The 12,829-nt window shown below is 41.1% G+C and overlaps 1 protein-coding gene across 5 annotated transcripts in view; it reads right to left on the minus strand.

Annotated features, from left to right (window-relative positions):
• Positions 1 to 407: 407 nt before the first annotated feature.
• Positions 408 to 12,829, minus strand: part of LHX6 (LIM homeobox 6) — a 37,879-nt gene continuing 25,457 nt past the window's right edge. For 4 of the 5 annotated variants that reach the window (XM_043980111.1, XM_043980115.1, XM_043980113.1 and 1 more), the window contains exons 9-10: positions 8,730 to 8,833; positions 408 to 3,773 (exon numbers count right to left, since the gene is read on the minus strand). In XM_043980111.1, the coding sequence (XP_043836046.1) occupies positions 3,753 to 3,773; positions 8,730 to 8,833 (125 nt within the window). In that variant the 3' untranslated portion in view covers positions 408 to 3,752. The remainder of the gene's footprint in view (positions 3,774 to 8,729; positions 8,834 to 12,829) is intronic. The other variant, XM_043980112.1, reaches the window with a different exon arrangement.

Consider the following 12,829-nt stretch of genomic DNA (forward strand, 5'->3'; position numbering starts at 1 on the left):
TTCTTTCTACCCTACCCTCCTGGCTCCAGATCATTCTTAGCACTCTAAGTAAACTCAAACTCAGCACTCCAAATTTGACGTGGCATCTCCTCTGTCCCCTACAGCAATGGCAGAAGGTGCTAGTTAGCAGTGGTGGGGAACTGCTTTCTTTTCCCTCTTCTTGAGGATTGGGTAACAGACGGCATTGATTAGGTAATTACACCAAGGAACACCATTGCCAGTTTAATGACCAGTTTGCTAACTGGGAAATTGTAACAATTTACCAGGAATATGTGCTAAGCTCCCTGGCAGCTAGTGATTAACCAAATAATCACACACTGGGACAGGGGCTCCCAAGGCGTGATCTATCCACTAAAAAACAAGTGGAAAAAATGGAATTACATCATTTTCTTGATGTAAGTGCCAGCACTTCTATTTGCATTAACTTTATTTATTACACAAATAAGACATTTACAAAGCACACAACATTAAAAGTATGTAACAAAACAGACATTGGTTTTACAAAAAAGTGCTTACAATTTTTTTTAAATTTTTTTATGTTTTTGTTTTTCTTCCGTTTTCCCTTTTGTTTTGTATTTAAATAAATATTAGTTTTGACTGCCTGCTATGTCCAAGGCTGCTCTAACCATAGTAGTGGAGATCTGTTGGATCTGCAGCATGCTGGGACCACATGAGCCACCTAAGGAATACAACTCTGGGACAAAGTCTCAAGTCGAACTTGTGTCTATGGTGACTCTTGTATAGGGTTCACCCGTTGATCTTTCCTCCAAGTTGGGGTTGGAGGGCTTAACCATAATAAACAAAGAAATCACTGGAAAGATTTTGGTAAGCAATTCTGAAACCACTCCCTTCTCTGAGATCTGAGACCAGCTGTTAAGGTTAAATAGTGTTTATGATTGAGAGATCTTCTCATGGTGCCCCCCTCCTCATTTCATCCCCTTCCCTGTTTTAGAAAATCATTGCAACTTAGAGCTAGGGCCTTAGAACACAGAATGTTAGATCGAGAGGGACCTTAGGAGTATAGAATTTTAGAGATGGAAGGGATCTTAGAACACAGAATGTTAGAACATGAAACATAGACTATATAGCCGAAAAGGACTGTAAAATGTTAAAAATAGAACATAGAATGTTGGAGCTAAAGGAACCTTAGGACAAAGAAGAGTTGGAAAGGATCTTAAGATGTCGTAGAACTTGACCACTTTAATTTTGCAGATTAGGAAGTAGAGACCCACGGGGAGGGGACTTGTCCGAGGTCTCCAAACTCTGTATAGGACCCTTCCTGCCACACCAAATTTTGTCCTACTTTACCCTTGCTGTTTCTGTAAATAGCACTCAGGCACACTTTAATCCTGAATCATGAAAGACTCTTGCCTTCCATGGCTCATTCTAACATATGTGCAGTAAACAGAGTTACCTGTGATGAAAGCTAAATGGAATGACCTGAGATAAAGTTTGATTAGTGGTGACTACAAATGAGAAATTAATCAGATGATTTTTGAAGTATTTAGATAATTGACAGAGAAAGTCAAATTCTTGGCACAGTCAGGTATTTTTCCATATGTATAATCACTGTTGTTTTAAAGTCATATAGAAGCTGAACTTTTGGTGAAAATCTGGGGCTTAATGGATGCAAAAGAATATACTTCCAGAGAAGGACTTTTTGCCTGCTCCACTGAGGAATGGGCTCTAGAGCAGGCATGGGGCAAAGCAGTAGGCCTCTCTGGGGATATGTGCAGACACTATCCCTAAGGCAGATGTCAAAAGCCTATGTCAAAGACATGGGTGATCACAATATTCAGATTGCTTCAGTGGTTTTCTCACATGGTAGCAGCTTGCCAGTTAAAGAGCAGGTCTTGCTTTGTGCTACTAAGCCCACCCGCTTCTCCTGGAGGGGGTGAGCTGGTAAGAACCTCAGAGAGTCGATAATGCCTACTGTGGAAGGTCAGTCACTGTTTCAAGAAGTCTCCTTCCTCAATCTTGATCTAAACTCCTTCCTACCCCATTCACTGGTTACATTAGTCACAAGATAAAACAATTGCCTAGATGAAGAGGGGATAGGGGTGCAAGTAGACCCTTGTTGTCCTATTTAAATAGCCTGAACATCTTCCAGAGCGTAGCCGAAGGGCAATTTTAGCATTTCCTTCCCTCTGGAACAGTAAGGAGAATCACTGACACTGTTCCATTGTTAGTTTGGGGTTGTCCTATAATGCTGACCACCTAGTTCCTTATCTTCCTAACAGAAAGCTCCCAGGACAGGCTTAGAATGAGGCTCATCATCAGAAATATCACTTTGTCCTGCCATTGGCTATTTTCTTTAGGACACATATGCCATGGGATTCTATTAGATCTTTTGTACTTTTTTGGGAAGGGAACAGACATTGTAGTCCCATTCATGTCCATTAAATTCAGCCCCCGCCCCCAGAAATTGCTCTGAAGTACCTGGGCTCAGGACTGCTACAGGGTTCAACCTCTAAATTGGCTGAATTTCACAGTGTTGTTCTTATCCCGCTACTGCAAGTGCTCTGTGCTGATCCCATCCAAAGCAATTATTTAGAGGTGTTTGCCCCCTATTGTACCCATCTGCTGAAAGAGTTAAAAAAGATGCAATCATTCCAATAAAATAACATTTTTGCTCTGTGCTCTGTATACAAGTTGTATAACTTGAAGGACTAATCAGGTTTTTTTCCCTCTCAATTTACATCTTGTTTCTATTTATTTTCTTTCAAAAATTAGTTCCCTGTCATTGGAGGTGTTCAAGCAGAGGCTGAAGGGCTACTTAGCAGGGAAAGGATGCATGCTTTCCATGGGGATTAGATGAGATGATCCCTAATGTCTCTTCCAACAGATTCTAAGATTCTGTGACTTATATCAATCAGTTGGTCCTTGGGATGGGGTTGGAGTGGATGGTTAGGTTTCTCTGCTTGGTTTGCCAAGGTTTTTTTTCCCTAGCTAGACCTTGCAGTAACCTGGAGAAAAGAGGAACATTGACATTCTGGAAACTGGCAGTCAGATATATATCCACTGACTTAAAGGTTCCAAGACTCCCATAGACATAATGCCCGGTGTGGGGCCACCTTTTCTTCTGACTGGGTAAACTCTTCGTTTGCATCCTACGTGGCTCTCAGAGCTGGTGAGTCTCACTTTGTTCTCTGAATTAACTTGACATGACCAGACAGATGGAAATGATAAAATTAGAACACAGTTTTCTTTTGGGAATTCCCCACAAAAAAACTGTATAGTTTCTCAAACAAAAGCAACTGAGTGGATAACATTTGGGGTTGTCAACTATTCAGAATTCATAGATGGTCTTAAGGAAATGGATAACAAAGGCCAATATTAAAAAAAAATAAATTGGATATTGTTACTGTCCTGACCATTTCATTCTTTCTTAATTCTAATTCATTCGAGTTGAAAATTACTCCAGTTTCAATAAAAATAAAAGTTTTTTTCACCCTGTTTCCAAATTTTGGGGAGTTTTGCCTTCCAAGAAGTGGCCTCAGGAGTGTTCCCGGTAGCTCTGGGGATCCATGCTGGCTGGCCTTGGTCTGCATAACCCCGGGCCTGCTTTCAGCAGGAGGGGAGGAAAGGCCCCGGGTGGCTGAGTGGGGACCTGGAACTGGCTGGTGGTTCATGGGAATGAATGGAAAGGCTGAGGCAGAAGCCACTAGTCATAGGGGGCAGACACACAGGATTTCAGTGACTGAGGGGCAGCTGTGGAATCACCATAGACAGATGTGGTAGAGTCTGCGTAGTCAGTACTGAAAAAGGATGACCTGTTGGGAGGGGAAAGTAGACAAGGAGAGTTAGACAAAGACATATTGAGGCTTCCCACCCATCATTCTGACAGCCATTGCCCCTTAAAATCATGCTCTATGACTGGCTCCTGGCTCCCCCAAAGAACTGGTGACTCACTCTTGTTGCTACTGCCAGTAAGATGTTTTTCCTTCACTGAGATAATTGGGAACAAAACTTCATTTTATTTTTAAAAATCTGACATGGGGCTTTCCATTTCTACTGAATAATGTTCACACCCATAGACCCAGAGGCAGGCAGTGTGGTATATGACAAAATGAAGTATGGCATTGGGTCTAGAGAATAATGATGATGAAAACAACTGATGTAAGGTACTTAAAGATTATAAAGTGCTTTGACATTCAGTATCTCACACGATTCTCATAATAACTCAGTAATGTTGAAAATCCAAATATTAGTGTCCCTTCCTACCCATTTTATAGATGAGGAAACTGAGGCTCAGGAGTCGGAGTGACTTTCCCAAGGTTACACAGCTAGTAAGTGGGAGATCTGGCCAAACTAAACTCAGCAACTTTCCCCTTCAACTCACCAAAGAGAAACTTATTTCCCAAAGAGTAGGAATGAGGTCTTCTCTGAGCCCACTAGGGAAGTCCAAGTGTTCTGGGAATCCATCCACAATAGGCATCTGTGATCACTAGTGATCTTTCAGAGGAGAATGCACCTTGAATTTACTGACTCCATTTAGTCTGATCAGAGTACTAGAATTGAAGGACCCCAGGCTGGGAGCCAGAAGATCTAGGTTTGAGTCCTGTCTCTGCTACTTTTTATATGACCTTGGGCACTGGAGCCACTTCTATTTCTTACTTTCCTCACCCATCTAAGAGAGATGATAAATACTTTATACATTATATAAATACATTATGTATATGAAAAAGCTCTGTAATCATAAAGCACTATATACATATAAATAGTTATTATTATTAATTTCCTGGCTTTTCAGTCCTGCCAGCTCTTTTTGCTTTCTTATCCATTTGGTGCTAGAGCATTTTGATGGCTCTTAACCATTGACAAGAGACTCCAGTCCCCTGATTGGGGAAGTCTTCCCTTTCCTCCCAGCCAAGGAAAACAATGTCTTGAAGTGACCATAAGCAGGAAAGTCTTAAGTCACTAAGTCCATTTCATTATCTTGGTCCCTTTGGTTTGGTCTAGACACAGTAAGAGAAGTGGCTTAATCCTACCTACCTCTGACAGGGAGAACATGGGGACATGGAGAAGAATCCTATATAGGCAGAGAAGGAGAAGGAAGGGCTAGGGAAAGAACTTTAGTAGATGGTTGTGTACAAACAAGACTACTGAGGAAGATAAAATCATTGAAGGGTAGCACTGAGATGAAATCAAGAACAAAGAATGTTTGACCATAGACCATAAAACATTGCACCTGGAAAGGATGCTAGAACACAAGACAAAACAGAATCTTAGAGCTGGAAAGGACCATAGAGATTTTCTAGTTCAAGCTCCTTATTTTACAGATCAAAACCTGAGGCCCAGAGGTGAGTGATTTGCCCAAGTTAAAACAGTAAGTCAGTGGCAGACCCAGGACTAGTAGCTATTCAATGAACATCTCTGTTGATTTACATTACTTACTAAACAATGAAATGATACAAATTGAATGTTAGAGAGGACTGTGATAGAAATAACTAGAGGGATTCCTGTTGTTTTGGAGATAAGTAGCTCTTGAAGTGAGTTTAGAACCTCACAAAGGGAGATTTGGATACATCTTCCCAAACTGCCCCCTCCCTTTAGACTTCCCTCCTAGTCCCAGTATTTAGTATCATGAAATGCTCTACAAGTTGATCATCCTCAGCCAAAGAGATCACCCCAAACCCTATGCCACTCACCACAGCTTTAGATTTCAAACCAAAGTCATTATTAATCCTATCAGAAGATAAGGACTACTCCCTACTCAGAAGAAGTAGAGGAAGTATTCCAGGGAACTCTTCAGTTTTCAGACACAGTACTTACTAAGTCTTTCTGGAAGAGAGCAGTTGCTAAACAGTACTTACCAAGTGAATAATTTTATGTCTCTACCTACCATCAAGGGTAGACAACCAACTCCATAACAAAAGGAAAGGAAGTTATAACCAAGATATCAGTGAAAATGAGACTGCTATAGAAGCAAACACAGACAGAATAGCCTCTTTTCAAAAGTTTATAGCTTTTTCCCCTGTGAGCATTCCAAACCTAAGTCACAGAGACATCCAGAAGGTTACATTAAAAGAAGAGATTTTTTAAAAAATTAAGAGCCTCATTGATAGAATTGTAAGCTGATACAAAGAAAGAATAGGTTTAGAAAGCTGAAAAGCCAGCCAACTAGGTAGAAATGGATACTAAGTAATTAACTACTGCTGAGGAAATAGCTATAATTCATGCACAGGAGTTTTATAGAGACCATACTCTAGAGGTAGAAAAGAAGACATATTGGCAACAGAAGCCTAAGAGGTGGTCAGTCATCATCAGAGTGACATCCTTCAGTTCTTACAGTCAGGACCACACAGTCTAGCTCTTTAAGGAATTGTTTCATGAGTTAATTTTATCTTCCCACCTAGATTGTTAACTCCTGCACAGGTTATTAGGTCTTTTGTGTCTTCCCCCCATACCAGTGTCTAGCACACAGTAAGTGCTCAGTACAGACTTTCTGGTTAAACTGAAGGTCTTCCTTACCTTTCTCTGGAGTGGAATTTTATACAAAGGGAAAGACACAAGTGATGGAAGGGAAGAGGCCTTATCAATGACAATGAGAACTTCACCCTAACTTTGAAAATAAAGAACAATGACTCAACTCATTAAAATTCAGGGGAAATTCTCACTTGACGACAGAAAGCTTAATGTACTGTGGAAGAGCTGAAGAATATAAGACAACAGGATAATAAAATAATAATAATTAATAAAAACTATTATGTCTATCGGCTATAAGATGCAAAATGCTTAGCTCACAAACAATGTAAGGGAGTGCAAAGTTTAATATGCAAAGTAAAATGGGGATTTTACAGACAAATGAATAAAGTTAGAGAGGTAAAACAATCTGCTGAAGGTCACACAGCTAGTCAAAGAATCAGAGCTCTGATCACCTAAGTCCAAACCCAGAATTTTTTTCTGCTGCCACAGCAACACTGAGGGAATCTTCAAGTGCTGAGGGATAAGGAGTAGCTCCTTTACCCCGTTTGGGACTGGACATGTTATCCAGAGAATCCTATTCAGGTAGGTTGGGCAAGATAACTTCTTTGATTCCTTCCTTTGTCATTGAGACCTGACATGGTAAAATCATGAAACTTTACTACTTACTTTACTGTCTCAAAGACCCAAGATCCCTTCAATGTGAATACTGAGATCAGCATAGTTTGGGAAAGGACCTCAGAAGTAATTGAGTCCAACTTCGTCTCATTACAGAAGAGGAAAAGGAGGCCCAGAGAAGTAAGTTGCTTTAAGTTTATATGATGACCACATAGCAGAACCAGATTTGAACCCAGGTCTTGAAACTCCAAATACAGCAGTCTTTCCACTATGACATCTTGCCTACCCACACCATGCTGTTTTCTTCCACCAGTGGAAACTAAAATGACCTTCACAGAAAAATTTATTAACTGGTGCCGACCTTCTAGTGATATGACTCCTGTGTAGGTAGGTTGGTCCTTGCACAACAATCTGTTACTAGCTCTCTATTCAAACCCCCTCCCCTCCCCTTGTACTTCCTATTAGAGCCATGAAGAAGCTACAGTCACTCCTACACCATGATGCAACACTGGGGAAAGACCTCAGTGGTAATCAGCAATGATGACAATAAAAACAACAATTATATCCTTGCCTGGACTGGATTCATACACACCTTAAAACTGGGGTGTTTATCATATCTTGGAATAAATTCCCCCAAGAGCACTTCTGAATATCTGTGATCATGGAATCGTATAAGCTTAGAGTCCAAAGGAACCTCCGAGGTCATGATGTCACTAGGAGATTTCTAGTCTAACAATAGATTATTACCATGTAGAATGAAAGCTGCTTTATTCTCTATTCTTTCAACTGCAAGCCTCTATTAACTATCACATCTACAATGATAATTGATGTGTACAACAATGACCCTGAGACCCTGCCAGATCATGAAGTGCTTTCTAAATCATCTAAGAAAGATTAAATTATGTTCACTATAGTTCTGATGTTAAGCATATTTTATTTCATTCTGATAATCTGAAAATTGGATATTCATGTATGGCATATGTAATAATTCTCTATCAGGATAGCTCATGAATAGAAGGGGCTCATTCCCTAATTATATTGGATAATGGAGAGATAACCTTGGGTAACTCTCTGAACCTCAGTTTTTTTCATCAATTAAATGGGGATTTAATAATACTTGGACTACTTACCTCAGAGAGTAGTCGTGAGGGAAGTAATTTGTAAATCTTAAAGTGCTAACAAAATGGGAGTTATTCTTTCTGGATTTATTTCTCAACTGTCAAATTACCATGTGCTTAAAACTTATTTACCCGAGTAACATAAAATAATAATGCTACAATGAGTTGGGATAAATCCAGGTCTTTGGAACAAGAAACAGCAGCATGTAGAACAGACTCTTGTTACTCCAGTGTGGCTGATAGCTGTCATAGTCTATGACTTCTGGAAGTGAGAATTGATAGAGGCAAGAACTGGAGAGTGACAGGATGGACAAATGGACACTGCACTACACACAGACACAGGCAAGACAGACCACTGGTTTCTGAGGAAGAGATGCTTCAACAGTGATATTTCTGACAGACCCCAAACTCTTAAGGTGGACAAAGGACCGGTAGTGACTAGAGGTGAACACATTCGTAAGAAAGAGCCCCATAGCTGTAGTGCCAACAGAGCTCTGCCTCAGTGGCATGCATGTCGGGGTGCCTATTGGAAGGAACACACTAATTCCAGGGAGGCACTTGATTTACCTTCTCACCCCTATTAGAGAGTGGTCCATCCATGTCGGCTTTGAGGTGAACTGGTGGGGCAGTGTAAGGAAGCCGACAGTGCACCTGCCCACATTGTACCTGACCTGTAAACAAGAAGATGGCTTCAGCCTCTGGGACGCTCTATGCCAGCAATTATTCTATAGCATCACCCCAGGATTGCGGCCCCAGAGAAAAACGTCACAAACTACTGACTTTGTCATAGAACCCTCAGGTAAAATGATAAATTCCATCCCCCATAGTTAGGCTAGATATGTTGTTGGCTCACGGGGACTATGTTAATGAGTCCATAAATTTTAATATTTATTGAGTACCGACTGTATTCAACAACCCATGCTAAGAGTTCTAGCTCATCCATAAAGATCTCCACCATCTTCCACATCCCATTCCAGTATCTAAAAACTGCCACTGTTGGAAAAATTCTTCCTTGATCTAACCTGTTTCTTCTGGTTAAGCCCTTTTCCTACTCTCTCCAGTGAAATGGAAAGTGGTTCCCATCCTTTTCATAATCCTTCACAGACGTAAGGAGTCAAATACCCTACCACCACTGTCCTTGTCCTTTCTTTTCCAGACTCAAACATTGTTAGGGTAGGATTCCTTTCATATTAGTGCGGATAAAGGAAATGAGCTTGGTAGACCATTCAAAACCAACCCTAGCATTAGCCCTATGGGAGGGACAGTCTTGATTTGACCTTAATGAGTGTGAAGAAATGTGGCTATGCAGTGAATCAGTGCCTTTCACGAAGAAGGCATGGGTGGGGGAGGGGTGCCCCCAGTGCCTCTGTGTGTGTGCGTGCGCGCGCGTGCAGGAGCCCTGAAGTATTGTAATTTTTGAGAGGAATTATAGTTCCTGTGGGTGTGATTTTGCCAGTAACCCCATGACTAACGCTTTCTGACCAATAAAATCTTTTTGCCTCTTTCATTTAAAAGAAGGAAAGGGGGGGGGAGGAAAGAGAGAGAGAGAGAGAGAGAGAGAGAGAGAGAGAGAGAGAGAGAGAGAGGAAGGAAGGAAGGAAGGAAGGAAGGAAGGAAGGAAGGAAGGAAGGAAGGAAGAAGAAAGAAAGAAAGAAAGAAAGAAAGAAAGAAAGAAAGAAAGAAAGAAAGAAAGAAAGAAAGAAAGAAAGAAAGAAAGAAAGAAAGAAAGAAAGAAAGAAAGAAAGAAAAACAGCAAGACTTTACACAGTGTTTCTCTGTGAGGCTGGGCTAGAGATGCTTCTCTAAGAATTGGAGCTCTCTCAAGGAGGCCCATTGTTTTCCGCAAATAGCCTCCCCCAACTCCTTAGACGTAAAGCAGAGCAGATCAATCACCAACTGTTCAAGGTCAGGGAAACCTCTACTAGAGTATTAAAGTTCTAAGCTTCTGTAATTTGAAAATTCTGATTCTAAGTTTCTAAAATATGATCCTAAGAGTCTTTGGCCCCCATGATTCCAGGGTTCTGAGATTCTAACATTCCATGTTCGAATCCTACCAAACTAAGGTTTTAACAATTAAGGTTCTTTGATTTCAGGCTTCTAGGACTCTAAACTTCTACACTTCAAAGATTCTAAAATTTTAGGCTTTTAAGAGTCTAAATTCCTATGATTTTAAGCTGCCAAGAGTACAAATGTGTAAGGTTCTATGACTCTCTTAAGATTCTATGGTTCTAGATAGGGAGTGGTATTAAATTCAGGGACCCCATGCTTTTAATTAATTTAAAAACAACCCATCTCCAGGAAGAGAGTGGTACCCTCTTTTTGCGTCTTTACCTCTGCAATTACTTTGCCTATTTTTTCAAAGTTTAATTTTGTATGTATATGCCATTTCCCCTTGAGGCCTGGGACTGTTTGGTTTTTGTCTATATATCCCCAAAGGCTAGCGTAGTGACTGGAGCACAGTGGATGCTTAATGAATACTGGTTGAATGAATGAATGAAAGAATGCTAGAATACTTGGTCAGAATTTGGGTCTATGCCCAGAGAAAGCACCAACATGAATGAGGGTATCTCTGCAGCAGAGAACAGCTGAGGGAATGGAATAAGGCTTTAGATCCATCTTTGAAATTCTGTGTCAGCACAGGTCTTCAAAGGTGGGTGAAGCATAGAGAGGATTCGATCTCCCAGACTGAGGGAAATTGCTCTTTCCTCCATGACAATGAATCCAGCACTCTGAGCAGATTGGTCTTGGCAGGGCCCAGTGACCAAGCAGGTCAAGTCTATACTAAACAAAGCAGAGAAGCTCAAAGTCAGATGCAGCCTTCCATTATCCTCATCACTATGGATAGATAGCCTTTTCCCTTTCACAATACCCAGTCTGCAGACCAGCTGAAATCAGGTTCCCTTTTTCTCAAAAGAAGCACTTTTACTGGACCCTGTTGCTGGTCCTACTTATAGGTCTACACTGACCTTAAGGTGAGATGCATTTCCAAAGCTTTGGAACCCTTCCCTTTTGGCTCCACTTCTAATCTAAAAATCCAGCTGACACTACCTACAGAGAGATCTTTATTCCAGATAGTGTCACATTATCTGGATACTGAGGATGACATATAGATACACTTTGAAAATTAATCACTTTGGGAAAAAGAGTTCCTCATACCAAGCACGTTTTTGTCAGGCTTCCCAAGAATAACCAGTCAACTGAGAACGATATGTTATTAGTGAAGAGTCCTGAATTTGGAACTGCAGAACCTGGGTACAGACCTAACTTTTCTCCTAGTGTGACCACGAGCAAGTCATTTGAACTTTCTGAGCCCCCAGTTTCCTCATATGTAAGATAAAGGGGGTTTATTAAATAATCTCGAAAGGTCCCTTTCAAGCTCTAAATCCTATGAAGTAGGGCATCCTTGGGAGAGACTCTTGCTGTATCTCTCAGGGAAAATGCTGTCATTATCAGTGGGGGCCTGAGACCTTCACAGGCCCTGGAACAGAGCTCCCATGTCCCCACACAGAAACCGAGATAGGGTTAGGGTGGGGAGCTGAGGGACTACTCCAGAAGTATGTGCAGATAGCATAGGTGCCTGCAGTATGTGTGTGGCCTGTGAATACTACAAGTGAGGAAGAGGATGAAGAAAGGCTAACCCAGCATCCAAAAGATATCCTGGGGCCCAAAACTTTACAGTTATTCCTTATTCCTACAAAGTCCAGTCCAAGCCAATGAAAGAATTGATGAGTATATTTCATAGGATTTAGAGCGATAATGGCCTTTAGAGATCATCTAATCCAACTATTTCATTATATAAAAGAAGAAACTAACATCCAGAGAGGTCAGTGGCTTGTCCAAGGCCTACAGCTGGGTTAATAATCAGAGTGTTCTGACTCCAAATTCAGTGTTCTACACTCTCTATATGTGTGGGCCCTAGAACACTGGTAATGATCACTGCCAAGGCAGAACACCTCCCCAGGCAGGTGCTTCATCACTTAGCCTGAGCAGTTGATGTAGCCATTAAGGTCATAGTGAAGGCAGAGTTAGTTGGTCAAGGTTTCTTCCACAAACTCTCTCATACTGCCCTCAGAGGTGAGAATGAGAGGCTGGCTAAGAAAGAACCCCAATAGCAGAAAATGTGGCTTAGATTAGGGAGATTCCTGTATACCATCCTCACAGAACAGAGGATAGTGTAGATAGGGGAGATTGCTATTCTATCTATAAGGGCACCCAGATCCTGCGCTCCCACTGAGGGCAGAAGGGAGTAGAAAAAACAACAATAACAACAACAACAAAACACCAGAAGGTGATAGGTAGAGCAGAGCCTACAGAAATCTTACAAGATCATGGTATCAAAGCTGAAAGAGACCTTAAGGGTTATCTAATACAATACATTTATTTTACAATTGAGGAAAATGAGACCCACAAAGCTGAAGTGATTTGTGTGAGCTAATAGAAGTGGGACTCAAAGGGATTATAACTATCCTCAATGGTTCCTTACAATAGAGCTAAGAGTAAAAGTGACAAAGCTATGGATCTTGACTGGAAAGGTGTCTCCCAAAATGAAAGTAACCTAGAGTTCCCTGTCACTGGAACTCTTCAGAGACTGAATGAGCTTATCAAGGAGGTCAAAAGGGCAATTTTTATTTCTGATAGGGATTGGATTAGATGACCTTTGTGGTCAC

The sequence above is a fragment of the Dromiciops gliroides genome, chromosome 2 (assembly GCF_019393635.1).
Source record: "Dromiciops gliroides isolate mDroGli1 chromosome 2, mDroGli1.pri, whole genome shotgun sequence".
In the NCBI taxonomy this organism is placed as follows: domain Eukaryota; kingdom Metazoa; phylum Chordata; class Mammalia; order Microbiotheria; family Microbiotheriidae; genus Dromiciops; species Dromiciops gliroides.